The following is a 14,396-nucleotide window of genomic DNA, read 5'->3' on the forward strand; positions in this document are numbered from 1 at the left end:
AATAAATGAAGCCACATGCCCTGTATCTCAGTCTGTACTGGTCCCTGAGTAGTTGAGTAGAGCTTCACTTGTAATTCTTTATCGGAACTGAAGAATTCAATTGGAAATACCTGGGCTCGAAGGAAACAGAATTTGCAATGTGATCACTCATCACCTCAGGGCTCTTATTTTCTGAAGATTTTGTTCATTTTTTTCAGAGATTCTAAGTCACCGTGCTCCTCTCTCTGGCTTGTCCCTTAGGTTCCCTGTGAGGAGCCGCTGCCAGTGTGCCCGACCTCCTGGGGGCTGTCTGCCCGACTGCCCCAGACTCCAGCAGCGGGGCCACCGATGGCAGTGGGCACCTCCCCGTGAAACCTGCCAAGCTGGACGCCACAGCTCTGCACGACGACACTTTGGCCAACTCTGTGCCCCCTTTGGAGGCGTGCAACCATGCAGTCCTAGCCTGCGGCCTGGGCATCCCCGAGGAGCACTATGTGAGCGAGGCCGTGGAAGATGCGCCCAGCTGCAGAGGCTACCGAGATGCCTGCACCATCACCGGTAAGGGGTCCTCTCCCTGCCAGGGATGGGGGAGTCAGTGAGGACCGGGGAATGGTGGGCCGCAGGAGGGGGTCTGGGGAGGGACCTGGAGGTTGAGGAGAGACCACCAAAGGGCACGGAGTCGCAGCTTTGGGATTGTGAGAGCTACCGTCCAGAACTGAACTGTCTGAGATGAAGACACTGTGTAATAGAATTGTCCTGAAGGTTAGAGATGGGAGCACTGAGTCTTGAGCCGTGCGCCCGGCCCGTAGCGGTGCTCAGGGTGGTTTGGTCCCTTGCCCCTCTCCCTGAGGCTCTGTTTCTTCTGACATAAAACAGGTGTAATGAAAATAACACGCCATGGTGCTGTGGGCTGCAGCAGCGGGGAACTCCCCGCAGGGCCCTGTGCACACTGTCAAGTTCAAGTTCTCATAGTCGCCTGTGTCAGTCACACCTTCCCAGTGTCCTGGGAACAGGGGGATCCGCCCCCCACCCATCCAGTGTACCGGCAGCACCTGCTATTCAGGCACATTGTAACGGAGCTCTGGCTTGTTTCTCTCCTTGAGGGATCCTCGGGACAAGTGTTTGGAGCCAGCACCGGAGGGGCTGCGAGTGGGAACGGTGAGGGCTGGTGTGTGGAACAGCAGCAAGGAGCCTCATAATGCATCTAGTTGCGTTTTTATCGAAGTTTCTGCCCAGCTCTCACCTTGTCTGCACCGTTTGGTTTCACACTCTTGTTGGAAATAATGTTCGTTGACAATTTCAGATATGCAGATTTGCTTCCAGTTGGTTTTCACCGTTTTCTCACCAGTTAAGCATTGAGGACCCCACCCCACCCCATGTCAAAAGCTTCCTGGCTAAAAGGGGCATGGAGATGCCGCCGAACCCCTGGGTGCCGAGCCCTTCCTCCACTTGTGTGCTGAATCTTCCTGCTACTTCCCTGGCCCCCAAAGGACACGCGTCCAGTACCTGTCCTGTCTCTACCACACCATCCGTTTCTCCTTGCTCCTGTGTCTCTCCTATTAGCACAAAAACAGGTGACCACATTCTCCTTCTTAAAAGGAATCCTTCTTTGCTCCTTTCCCCACAGCCAGCATCCCTGTCTCTGCTCTCTGGTTTGCTGACTCTGGTTTTTCTCCTGTTTTCTCGTGTGTCCACTATGCACAGGCTTGGGCCCCACCGTACCCCTAGTACTGATGGCCTCGTGCAGTTCGGCAGTCCATCCTCAGCCTTTTCGGCAGGAGTTGATACTGCCGGCCACCCCCTTCTCCTAAAAATGTGGTCCTCCCTTGGCTTTGGGTCCTGACCTGGCTGGCTGCTCCTCTCCAGGAACTGGGAGGCCCCAGGGCTCAGCTCTTCTCTCTCCTGGGTCTGTGACTCCCTAAGTGATCTCTCCCAGGCTCCAGGAGTTGGAACCTGCTTCTGCGCTGACTGCTACCAGTGCCTGCCCTCATGATGGACTTTCCCTGAAGGCCAGATGTGAGGGTCTGACTCCACAGCACGGCATTTGTACGTGGATGCCTATGACTACCCTGGCCTTTAGTGAGCTCCTGGTTTCCTCCTCCACCTGCTTTCTTTGCAGTCTTTCTAAATGGTCCTTTTGCCCTTTCAGCTGCTCAGACCAGAAGCCTTGGAGGCACTCGTGACCTCTGTATCTCTTTCCTATCCTGGTTCACTAGGAAGTCTAGTGACTCATGGTTCACACTGTGTCCAGAGTTTGACTGGTTCTCGCCAGCCCCAACTGTAACTGGTCGAAGCCACCTTCATCTCACGCTCAGATTGTTGCGGTGGCCTCCTGCTTCCTTGCTTGCCTCTGTGCAGTCCAGTCTCTGCCTATCCAAAGGAGTGACTCAATAAATACAAAGTTGGATGGCTTAACTCTTCTGCTCCACACCTCCCCTGGGCTCCCTTCTGTCCATGGCTTAAGTGCCAGGGTTTCCTGTGCCCATTTGACCCATCTCCTCTTCAACTCACTCCATTCAAGATAACACTGGCCTCCTCACTAATTTTTGGACAGACCCAGAACATCCCACCTCAGGGCCTTTGTTCTTGCTGCTGCCCAGGACCTGGGTGGCCTTAACCGCAGGTGGTCTCCTGATTCCTACTGTACTTTCTCCAAATGGCATTTCCTTGGAGGCCTTTAGTGAGTCCCCTGCAGAGAGAATGGTCTACCCCTTTCCCCATCTCCCTTACCTGCTTTAGCTTCCTCCCCAGATTTAGCCATGCACTTCCGTGGTTGCATTTTGTTGACCAAACTTGCAGTTAAATAGGAACTACTGCTAGGGTAATCACAAAGGCAAGGGCACAGATTTTGTGCATCCTTGAGTCTCATGACTGAAAGAGCACCTGCGTGTGGCCATTACTCAGTAACTATTTGCTGAGTGAATGAAATGTGTCCTTTAATTATTACTGCATTCTCATAAAGTGGGGAATGTTGTCCCTTTTTTTGCAAGTGAAAGGACTAAATCAGGAAAGGCTCAGCATCCTGCCTAAGATCCCTGAGCTCTAAGGGGTGGGGCTTGATGTAGATCCTGACCCCAAGATACATGTTCCCTGCCCCACCTCCACCAGGAATACAGTCCAGGTGGGGAGACAGATAAGCGAGTAGAAATAGGCTATGCAGCATGGTTAGACCAATGATAAGCACAGGCACACGGAAGAACACCATGGAGGGTGCCTGGCTGAGCCTTGAAGGGGAAAGGATGGGGGAGACCAGGAGGGCTCAGAGGAGGCAGTGTCCCAACTGCATTTTCATTTGTCTGAACACATAAGCTCACCACTGGGATTCTAGTGGCATTTTGCCAGTGAAATCCAGGAAGTGTTTCACTTGTTAAAGTAGTTTCACTTTGAACGTGACAAACGAGGGCAGAGTAATGGCAGAATGGCAGTGCTGAAACGTCAAGCCCTATGGGGCGTGGTAGCTGGCGGTTCTTTGCTGGAACCTCCGTAGCAGGCGCCCCGGGACAGCAGAGAGACAGCTCAGTGCTGTCACGTTTGGCAGCGGCTTGGTAAACAAGAGTGTAAACACAGCCACTCTTACGTGCTTAAGGCAGCCAGACAGTGCAGAACACGCTCAGGTTAAAGCTTTATATGTTGGTCTTCGGGAGGAAGACACAAACCAGAAAGCCCTCTTGAGTATCCCCAAGAACATGTATGTGGACTCCAAGGGCTTTGCCAAGCGCAGTCCTGGGAGACCGCTTGGCATCCAGCCTCAGATAAATCCATGCCACCCCCGGTTCCCAGGGAGCGCTGAGATGAACAACAGGCTTTTTGTTCCTCTCTAATTTTTAGGCAAAGCCAAATTGCCCAGCACAAAGCCCCACTCCCCCTCTCCCTCCTCCTCCCCAGGGATATCACATTTTGGGGTGCGTCATTTTTTTGGTTTGGGGTGGTTTAACGAGATGAGCCGATAGGGTGCCCAGGCTGCCTGGAGTTACGTAACCCATTGTGCTTCCAGGGCAGTGCACAGTCTTAGGATTTGCCCCAACAAGCAAACTCAGAGAAATGCTGAGTAGGTGCAGAAGGTGGCTGGGCCGAGGTGCTGCCCAGGCTGGGTGCTAATGGGGGATCGCTCTTCGCTCTGAACTGCTGCTGGAGTCTCTTTCTGCACATGGCCCTGATGTTTCAGTTCGGGCAGCCTGTGAGGGCCCAGCCTCTGCCAGGACTCTGCCCAGGCAGGCTCACTCTGACAAGCTCATGTGGTGAGTGTGTTTGCCCGGCGTGTCCACTGTGCTTTTCTTTGTGACGATTGTGGCCAGAGAGGCGAAAGGCCGCAGGAGAAGTCGTTTCTCTCTTGTTCTGTTCAGCTTGGCAGGTTGTCCTTGGACCTGGGATGGGAAACGGCAGTATTGACTTGCTGACATGCAGAGTGGAGGGACCTTGGAAGCCGCTCACCCCCCTCTTAGTCCCTCATCCAGGCTCAGGAGAGGTGGGTGACCCCCGCGGGGCCGTGAGCAGCGTGTCTGAGTTGGGACCAGGCTTCAGGACTCCCACCACCTTGCCCTCCGAAATCTCTGAAGCGGCTCAGCAAGGTCTCCAAGGTCCTCTCTGACCTCTCCTCCTCTGTGACTTTCCTGATCCTGTTTCTTAAAGCCTCATCTGGTGTCTGGGTCAGCAAGGGATTTTTCAGAAGGTGAGGAACACAGTCAGACAGCATCTCCCCCCATCCTTTCCTCTTTTTCTACCCTGTTTTCTTTTTTCCCCTTTGTATTAAATGTGCTTGGTCCTGTCCCTCCCGTCCACACCCCGGTGATGGTGCGCTTGCTAATCGGTTCTGCTCTGGCTTGTCTCATGTTGTGGGGCTAACGTTTCTGCTCACTTCCTCTAAGCTGATCAGAGTCCGACAGTTGGTGCATCTAGTTTCTGTCCTGTCTATTTGCTGTTACTCATGGTCTGTCTGGGACCACACACCAGTGAGTTTCTTGGAAGCGCGAGCTCTTCTTGTTCCATTCAGTTGTAGGTTTCAAGACGTGAGAACTCTGGATGGGAGATTATGGAGATGCTGTGGTGTATGTGTATTTAAAATATCTTCAGGCTTGGTCAGTAATTCTGTTCAGCTAGCATCTACCGGAGGCCAGCTTTTTGATGGTGTCCACAGGTGAGATCTGGTCTCCCCCTCCAGAGCTCTGGAGGTGGGCAGAGGCGGAAGTGACTCGCTGTGAGCCGGCCAGGATTGCTCCCACTATGCTCATGGGGACTGTCCTTGTCATAGGAGGGCCACCATTTCAGATTTGTTCCTCTTCTGTCACCAATTTAAGCCATCAGACTTGGTGACTTATCCTCTGAAAACATGCTCAAATAAAATATTACGGACCTCTTTTATGATTAAATGTGAAGTCTTGCTTATCAATTCCTGCCTAGTATAAAATTTTTATTGTGTTTTCCATTGAACATGTATAGTGTCCATGGTGCTTACTTGGCTAAATGAAACAGAAAAAAATGGACGATGAAACACCCCTTCTTTTACAGAGTGAGAAAATGTGAATTAGAGTCTAGGGAACCGCACATCTTTTTCTGAATTCGTAACTTAGAAATGATCTTTGCTTCTCTCAGTTGAATGGCCCCGGTTTCGCAGTTGGTTTGTTTTTGCAAGTGCAGTGCAGGAGGAGGGCCCAGTTATGCTGGTTTTAGAGCTAACACTTAATCTTCAGCAAAACACAAAAACACGCACTTTTGTCTTTTAAACACGCTGACCTTGCTTCTCCACTCCTCATCTTTAGGTGAGTGGGTAGAATATTTATTAGACAGGGCTTTGACATGTACTGTAAAATTTAGTTAAAATTATTAGTAAGAGTCCTGACATATGATTGACAGGCTATAGGTACAGAAGCCTGATATATTCTTATCTTCATAATTCATTTTTGTTCTGAATTTGAGACAAGTTTTAATGTATCTGATGTATTGGTGTTGGTCTTTGCCCGTTTCAAACTGTTTTAGGAAGCTGGCAAATGATAAAATTAAAAAATAAAGGGACTTCCCTGGCATTGCAGTGGTTAAGACTCTGCACTTCCAATGCAAGGCCCACGGGTTTGATCCCTAGTTGTGGTCTCATGAAGATCCCACATGCTGCATGGCGTGGCCAAATTTAAAAATAAAATAAAAAATAAAGAGTAGTGTTATTAAAGATTTGATCAGGGGTGCTTTGCAAGGGCTTCAGTACATTGAGTCCCCAGCCTCAAAAAGCATTCCTAAGGGTGTTCCTTTAGGTACCAGGTTTTCATAATGGATTTACTTTGATTTGTTTTGCAAGTATCAGAGCAGTTGTCGCTTCACACACGCTGTGTTCAAACTGCTCTTTAGGGGGACTGGAAGGGCCAGACGTGCGTCTCTGTCCTCAGCATCCTTTTGTGCCCCTCTGCAGAGGTTTGCTGTAGGGACTTGAAAGGGATTCAGCCAGAGAGAGTGCTGGGTGTGGCTTGCAGGTGGGTTTGAATGTTCTGCCAGCCACACAGTTCACGGGTGATTCTGGGACTCATGGCCCCAAGAACCTTGACTTTCTTCTCTGACCTCTGATCTTGACCTCAGACAAACTTGAGCAAATCAAGCAGAAACTATCATGAACAGGAACTTTATAGCTGTAATTGGACTTGGAACAAATCAAATTTCATAGATCTGTGTTAGGGCTTTTCTGAGAAACAGAACCAACAGGATATTTTTATTATATTATATATGTTTGTATATCATATTCTAAGGAATTGGCTTATGCAATTATGGAAGCTGACATGTCCCAAGATATATAGTTGGCAAGCTGGAGACCCAGGAGAGGCAGTGGTGTAATTCCAGTCCAGAGATTAGCAGGCTCAGTGGCTCAGACGGTAAAGAATCTGCCTGTAATGCAGGAGACCCAGGTTCGATCCCCGGGTTAGGGAGATCCCCTGGTGAAGGGAATGGCAACCCACTCCAGTATTCTTGCGTGGAGAATTCCATGGACAAAGGAGCCTGGTGGGCTACAATCCGTGGGGTCACAAAAAGTCAGATATGACTGAGCAACGAACACTAACAGCCTAGAAAGAGCCAGTGTTTCAGTTTGAGTCCAAAGGTAGGAAAAAGCTGATGTCAGCTGGAGGGCAGTCAGGCAGGAGGAATTCTGTCTTACCCTAGGGAGAGTCAGCCTTTTTGTTCTATTCAGACCTTGCTATGGATTAGATGAGGCCCGCCCACATCATGGAGGGGGAATCTGCTCTACTCAGTCTACCGATTTAAATCTTAATCTTATCCAAAAACACCCTCACAGAAACAACCCAGAGTGATGTTTGGCCAAATATCTGGGTACCCCACGGCTCAGTCTAGTTGACAATTAGCCGTCACAGATCCTAACAAAGGCTGACACTTACTGGGTAGTTGCTCTGTGCCTGGCAGGCTTCCAGGCACTGCTCTGGAAACTCACTTTGTTCTCAGCACAACCCTGCCGGGCAGGGACTGATACCCCCTCATCTTTAAGGAGGTGCAGAGTGGGGAGGCCTGTCCTCTCCTGTAAACCAGTCATCCTTGGGGTTTGGACCCAACAGTGTTTCTTTCTGACCCTATTTAACCTCCTTCATTGTGTGTTTTTCTCTTCTATTAAGTTCATTTAAGTAGAGTTTTAATGATAAAAATTACACATGCAAATAGTAAAACTCAGAAGTGTACCAAAGCATAGTCAATGTGAGTAGCAATTACCCTTCCATCTGTACAGTTTAACCATTAAAAAATCGTTCCAGTAAGTTTTTATGCAACTAATTCTTTTTTTCTGAAAATACACTAATGGGACCATGCCATATACCCAAATCTGCATTTTAAAAATTAACAATATTATGATTGCTTCATTGCAGTACATAGGATGTTGCCTTATGCTTTGAAATGGCTTCATAGTTGCTCGTTGTTTGGCTGTATCATTATCATCTTCCATTTATTTATGTTCTCAGACATAATGGGGTTTTTTTTTGTAACAAACATTGTGCAATTCCTCCTTTATTAACCAGGTTAATAGGTAATGAATCCTTCTAAATACATCATCTTAGAAATAACAATGGAATGCCTTATTGTAATGTAAAGGAGAAACTAAAGTAAAATAATGGAGCCTGAGTTCTGGTTGTAGCTTCACGGACCTGGCCTCCTTAGAGTGTGTAGTGAGCAGCAGGCGCTGCCCCTGTGGATAGGGTTGCTGTGCAAGTATTAGCTCTAAGGGCAGTTAACCATACTGGTCTCTCAGCGGCCAAGAATGAGCCACTGTTTCTGTCAGTCCCCTCTTGACAGTTGCTTTGGTCCCAGTGTTTGCTTTTTAACAGTGCCCCAAGGAACAACATTCTTGCATGTATGTCTTTTGGGTCACTTATTTCACATGTCTGTGGGCTAATAATTTAGGATTTGCTGTGCATCGCAGCACAGCCCTCCAAAGAGCCTGCACCTATTTAGTGCCCAGTGTCCATGTGGGGAGGCAGGGGTCTTTGGGTTTAATCGACCATTTTCATCATAGTTAATCAGATAGTCATACAAAATGGTATTTCATCTTATTTTGTTTCTTCTTAATTATGAATGAGTCTGTTCCTCCTTTCTCTTTTGTCTCATTTTCTGCAAACAGCCTGCTTTTTGTCTTTGCTCATTTTTCTAGTGGGTTGTTGGCCTTTAAGAGGTATTCTGGAGATTCTGTTGTGTGTACAGAGGGTAGAGTGGTGTGCCAGGGTGAGATTCTTTTATATTTCAGAAGAGGAAAAAATGTCTTGAAAATAGTTACACAAATTACTGTTTAACTATGACTATGTCCGTAATTCACAGAAGTACAGGGTGCTTAGAGATTATGTAGAGGGGATTTCTGAAGTGGCATTTCTAAGAAGGCTCCTGTAGGAAAGCCATATTTAGGCAGAAATCTGAAGGCTGAGTAGGTGTCGGCAGAGAGGGAGAGAGGGAAGGAGCAATCCACACGTTGAAGATAGCGTGAGCAAAGGCCCTGGGGTGGAAGGTGCTCTGATAACAGTAGCTAACACCGATAGAGTGCCTACTGTGTGCTTCTCACGGTCCTCAATGCGTGAGCAAAGGCCCTGGGGGGGAAGGTGCTCTGATAATAGTAGCTAACACCGACAGAGTGCTTACTGTGTGCTTCACACGGTCCTCAATGCCTCTTGTGTCTGACTTCGTTTAATTCTCTTGTATTAGTCATCTGTCACTGTGTAACGAACTTCCCCAAAGCTTGCACCATGGAAAGCAGTCTGGTGCTTCTTCAGGTTAAACATAGTAGCTGCTGTATGACGTAACAGTTTTTCTCCAAGTTATGTACCCAAGATAAATGAAAACATAAGTCCACACAAAACTTTATATGTGTGTTCCAAGCAGCATTATTCACAGTAGCCAGAAAGGAGACCCAAATGTCTATCAGTTGATGATTGGATAAACAAAATGCAGTATATTCATACCATGGGGTAGGATTCAGGGATAAAAAGGGATGAAGTACTGATATATGCTATATAGCATGGATAGCACTTGGAAGCAGCGTGCGAGGTAAAAGAAGCCAGACATAAAAGATCTCATATGCAGAACAGGGACTGCCATAGAGACTGGGGCCAGTGGGCTCTCTGGTTCCTGATGGTGGTCTTGGAGAACTTTCATTTTCAGTTTTCTTTTTCTACCCCTTTTCTTCTTTCGTCCCCTCCCCACTTCTTTCCCTTCCCTCCCTCTATCTCTTTTTCCTCCCACCCCTCTTCTCTCTTCCTTGCCACCTGTTTCTCCTCCCTTCTCCTCCTCTCCTTTCCCAGTTCTTCCTGTCTTCCACTTCATAAAAACAAACACAGTTCTTCCCCCTACCCCTTTGTAGAAAGTTTTTACAACCAAGATGGATCTAGGTTGGCCAAGACTCAGGACCTCTTAGGTAGAGACAACAGGTTACAGGCCATGCTGGGTTAATGTTCTTTGGTGTTTTCCAGCATATGGAGGGGGTGAAGTTGGCCTGTTGTAAAGCTGGCCCCTTTCCCTATTGTGTCGGGTAACACAATTCCTGTGATAATGAAGGAGTTTGGACTGCTCATTGGGAAACACTGGGATTTAGCTAGAAACACCTTGGAGGTGAGAGGATGGAGCAGAGAGGGTCTCCGCTCACCCTGCCTGCAGTGCCCATGCAGGACCTCTTCTGATTTCTTGTGCTGTGCTGTGCTTAGACCTCTTCTGATTTCTTGTGCTGTGCTGTGCTTAGTCACTCAGTTGTATCTGACTCTTTGTGACCCCATGGACTGCAGCCTGCCAGGCTCCTCTATCATTGGGGATTCTCCAGAGTGGGTTGCCATGCCCTCCTCCAGGGCATCTTCTCAACCCAGGGACCAAACCCAGGTCTCCTGCATTGCAGGAGGATTCTTTATCATCTGAGCCACCAGGGAAGCCCAAGAAAACTGGAGTGGGTAGTCTATTCCTTCCCCAGGGGATCTTCCTGACCCAGGAATCGAACCAGGGTCTGCTGCATTGCAGGAGAATTCTTTACCAGCTGAGCTACCAAGGAAGCCTTCTGAATTCTTGGATGGAGGTAAATTGGGCAGAGAGGGGAATGGAGTGAAGAAGAGGCCTGCGGGCTGGGAGTTCTGGGCATCCTCAGGAGGGAACCACCAACGTCTGGGAGAGGAGGAGAGAGAGAGGCCCAACCAGCTCTGGCACGGGGCACCTGGAAACTCTGCAGAGGCTGTGTTACCCTAGTTCACTGTCCAGGGAGAGGCTGTTTCAGACCCTATCCAGCCCATCTGACTTCTGTCCCTAGTGCCCGAAGACCTCTGTGGGCACCATGCTGGAAGGGGACATGGGGTGGTGAGCCTAGGAGCCCACGGCATTCTAGGGCTCTCTGTCTGCCCAGCGTGCTTTGTAATTCCTCCCTCCAGCCCACCCAGCCCAGCTGCAGGGCAGAGTAAGGTAGAACATTTGTTTTTGTGCGGAATTGGGTTTTGTCCTGTGGATGCCACGAACTTACCACAGAGGGGGGAAGGGCTGTGAGAATGAAGCTGATGGATGGGCAGAGGCGCTGGAGGTAATGTGGTAGAGGGGTCAAAGAGTGGAGGGCTTGAGAGCTGGGAGGACCAGGGTGTGATCCAGGAGGGCGATGGTCCAGGAGTGGAGAGGTGGGGAGTTAGATAGTGTCTGACTGGGAGGTGAAGGCCACGGTGGGGAAGGTGACTGCGGACCTGATGCCACGGGCTGGACAGCAGACAAGTGAGCACACGCCAGGCGTAGTGTGAGTCGCATGAAAGGCAGATGGAAGGAAATGAACTCGTGTGGCTAGAGGAGCCAGAGAATGCCAACACAAAGCCCAGGCTCCCAGAGAGTCTGCTCAGGGTGAGACTCAAATGGTCCTCTTTCAGGCAGTTTTCAGCCCTAGCTGGATTTTGATCTGTGTGGTGGACCATGCACCTGGCTCATGTTCTTGGCGGGAGAGAAGGAAGGTCTTGCAGATTAATGGTTAGAAAGATGATAAGGAGGCAAAGCCGATGGGTAGGAGGACCCTGACTTCCCTTCTCTTTTGGTAGAAATTCTGTTCTCACGCCCAGTCCAGCATGCTAGATTTCAGTGAATCTGATAAATATTACTCTATTTTTTTTTCTGTATTGAAAAAACCTCACAAGAGACAACTCAGGTTGTCATAACTTCAGGTTTGAACTCCATTGCTCAATGCTATTTCAGTTCTATTTCAGTAGGGGTTTGTGGTGAGTAAAAGTGGGGAGGGTCAAGTCTAAGTTTGAAGAAAGCCTGGAAGTATTCTGATCTCTCCTTTGTCTGGGGCCTGAGGGAGGGTGCAGGCCTGCCCGGGTGCGGATGCAGCTCCACCTAGTGGGTCAGGGAAGCACTAGCAGCAGGAGTGGCAGCCTTAATCTTGAGACCAGCCACCCGCAGCAAGTCCGGGGTTTGCACCTTTTGAAAGGGTTTGGAAGAAAGAGGAGTTAATTGTCTCGAGAGTCTGACAGATAGGGCTGGCAACTTTAGATGTATAGAACAGAAGAAATCTGCCCCTATCCCTTCTCCTGCCTTGGTCTGTCCCACCTGTATTCTCTTCCCATCTGCTCTTTGCTAGAGTTAGTTCCAGAAGTTGTTTTTGTACAAAAGGGTATTATGAAAGCCAAGTATGGCCACATCTTTCTTGCTTAGACTACTTGTTAGGAGATCTTGATGGTGATGGAATTTCAGGCCTGTGCAGTAAACTTCATCCTCCTAGCTGTCAGTGGCCGTACTTTACATGATTTTAAATTGGGTATGTATTAGTCAGGTTTTGCTGTAGAAATGCTGGGTAACAAACAACTCCCAATTCTACAGTGGCTACTGCAACACTTATTCCTTGCTCCTGGTCTTAAGTTTCCACGCCTGGGCTTCAGTTCAGGTCTGTTCCACGTGTCTGGCCCTAGGGCGGCAGCTGTCTAGGGCCACGTTCTTCTCCTGGCAGAGGACAGGAGCTCAAGGGGACAAATATAACCACACAGGGATATTCAGAGCCTCTGATTGGATATACAGTAAGTGATGTCCACTCACATTCCACTGGCCAAGGGAAGTTCCATGCCCAGCTCAAGGTCACAGAGTTGTGAAATGATACTCCATTCACAATGAGCCCCAGCAAGGGTGGGAAGTGAGGGAAGATCAGCCTGGATTTTAGAAGATCCTCAGGTAGCTGGAGTGGCCTTGAATGGCAGAGGCATGTAGGTGGTCTTCAGGAAAACCCCAAGGTATCAGTGACCTTTAGGCCCTTGGCGTAGTCTCTTAGCTCTGCTGGGCTAGGGAACTGGGTGGGTGTGGGTGGGGGAAGGCTGTAGACCCCAATGGCCTAGAGCCAGGGGTTGGCAGACTTCTCCCTAAAGGGCCAGAGAGTAAATATTTCAGGTTTGTTGATTCTGTGGTCTCTGTTGTTGTAGTTGACAGCAGCCACAGACAGTACCTTAAGGAATGGGTGTAGCTCTGTTCCAGTGGAATTTTTATTTATAAAATCAGACAGGGGACTGAATTTTGCAGTGGACCATAGTTTGGTGGACTCCTGGTCGACACCTTCACGCCCTGATCTGTATCAGGATGTCAACTTAACAAGAGAGAAGTATCCCTTTTTAGTTGAGAAGCCAAATAAATAAATAAATTCAAAGGGCTTCTGGTGGGTCTAGTAATACCCCACCCACTCAGCATTGTTAAGCCATGAACAGTTGGTCCATATGGTTGGATTCTCCGGGCAGCCAGAGCTTATTGTTTTTAAGCATGAGCTCTTAATTCGCTTGACCCGTTTTCAGTAGAAATGGTTAGGAGGGTATTAGAAATTCCTTGGGCTTTCCTAGAATGGTGGGAAAGGTGATTAACCTTTTAGGTAGAGTCAGATGCATCTTTTATGAACAGTGTTTGGTGGACGATTTGGAGATGTGTCCAAAGATGGTAGGTGTGCCTGGTGCCCTTTTCAGACATTCTTTGTGGTTACATTTTTTGTGTGTGAGTAACCGCTTCATTGAGCTAGAATTCACACACCATATAATTCACCCATTTATAGCGTATAATTTGATGGTTTTTAGTATGTTCACAGGGTTGTGCATTCATCACCACAGTCAATTTTGGAACATTTTCATCGCCCTGAAAAGACACTCCATGCCCTATAGCTGTCACCCATCAATGCACTCACATGTCCCCCAGTGGGGCTGCATTTTTAATGAGCTTTCAGGAAGTCACTTCTTGGTTTCTGCTCTCCTTGTTTTTCTTTGCTCATCTCTGGCCTTGGAGAGCAGAACAAGAGATCTTCTTGGGTAGTCATCTGTGCTATTCAAGTGCACACTTAACAGAAACTTTAACTGCTCATGGCACTTGTGTATCATACCAACGTCACCTGATAAGATAACTTAAAAAGTTTTTCCTTTATTATATTTATTAAAGTTTTATATTTCTTTATTTGTATTCTGCTTTGTAAAAAGTTATCTTCTGTAATTTTCTATTAATGCATTTTGAATTTATGTTCGTGTTGGTTTGAAACCTGGTTCAAGTAACATGGAATTGTTTCATGCTTAGGTTTTATTGTTTTGTCTATTTGCTTATTATCAGGCTGTAGTGAACTGTTTAGGGATGAGTTTGAAGTCTTTTAATATCCACATGATCTCATGTGGTGTTTTGAAAAACTAACCATTGTTCATTTATAAACAGAATTTCCTGTTCAGGAAGTTAATTTAGATGAACAATAAAACGGTTGACTGCATTGAATGGTAGAGGCACTGTAGGTATTTTGGGATCACAAAATTTTGTTCTATTAATAAAGTCTCTGTGATCTGGCACATAATTCTTTATCTCAAAGTTTATCACCTATGCTAACTGACTTCCATTGTCCCCTGGTAAAGGGCTGACTTTGGGAAGGAGAAGAGAGACAGAAGGCCTGGGCTGTGAACTCTGGCAGCTGCTCAGGGTGAGGGTCTGAGAGAGTCTTAACT

The 14,396-nt window shown here is 48.0% G+C and overlaps 1 protein-coding gene across 7 annotated transcripts in view; it reads left to right on the forward strand.

Annotated features, from left to right (window-relative positions):
- The first annotated feature begins 277 nt into the window (after nt 1–277).
- Nucleotides 278–14,396, forward strand: part of TRAK1 (trafficking kinesin protein 1) — a 100,844-nt gene continuing 86,725 nt past the window's right edge. The window contains exon 1 of one of the 7 annotated variants that reach the window (XM_025272072.3): nt 278–537. Coding sequence is in view for 3 of the 7 variants with exons in the window: in XM_025272065.3 (XP_025127850.1) it covers nt 4,127–4,217 (91 nt within the window). In the remaining 4 variants the exon portion in view is untranslated. Of the gene's footprint in view, nt 538–3,990; nt 4,218–14,396 lie in introns of those variants that run through there. The other 6 variants (XM_025272076.2, XM_025272065.3, XM_025272066.3 and 3 more) reach the window with 6 other exon arrangements.

Source organism: Bubalus bubalis, chromosome 21 (assembly GCF_019923935.1).
Source record: "Bubalus bubalis isolate 160015118507 breed Murrah chromosome 21, NDDB_SH_1, whole genome shotgun sequence".
Taxonomy (NCBI): Eukaryota; Metazoa; Chordata; class Mammalia; order Artiodactyla; family Bovidae; genus Bubalus; species Bubalus bubalis.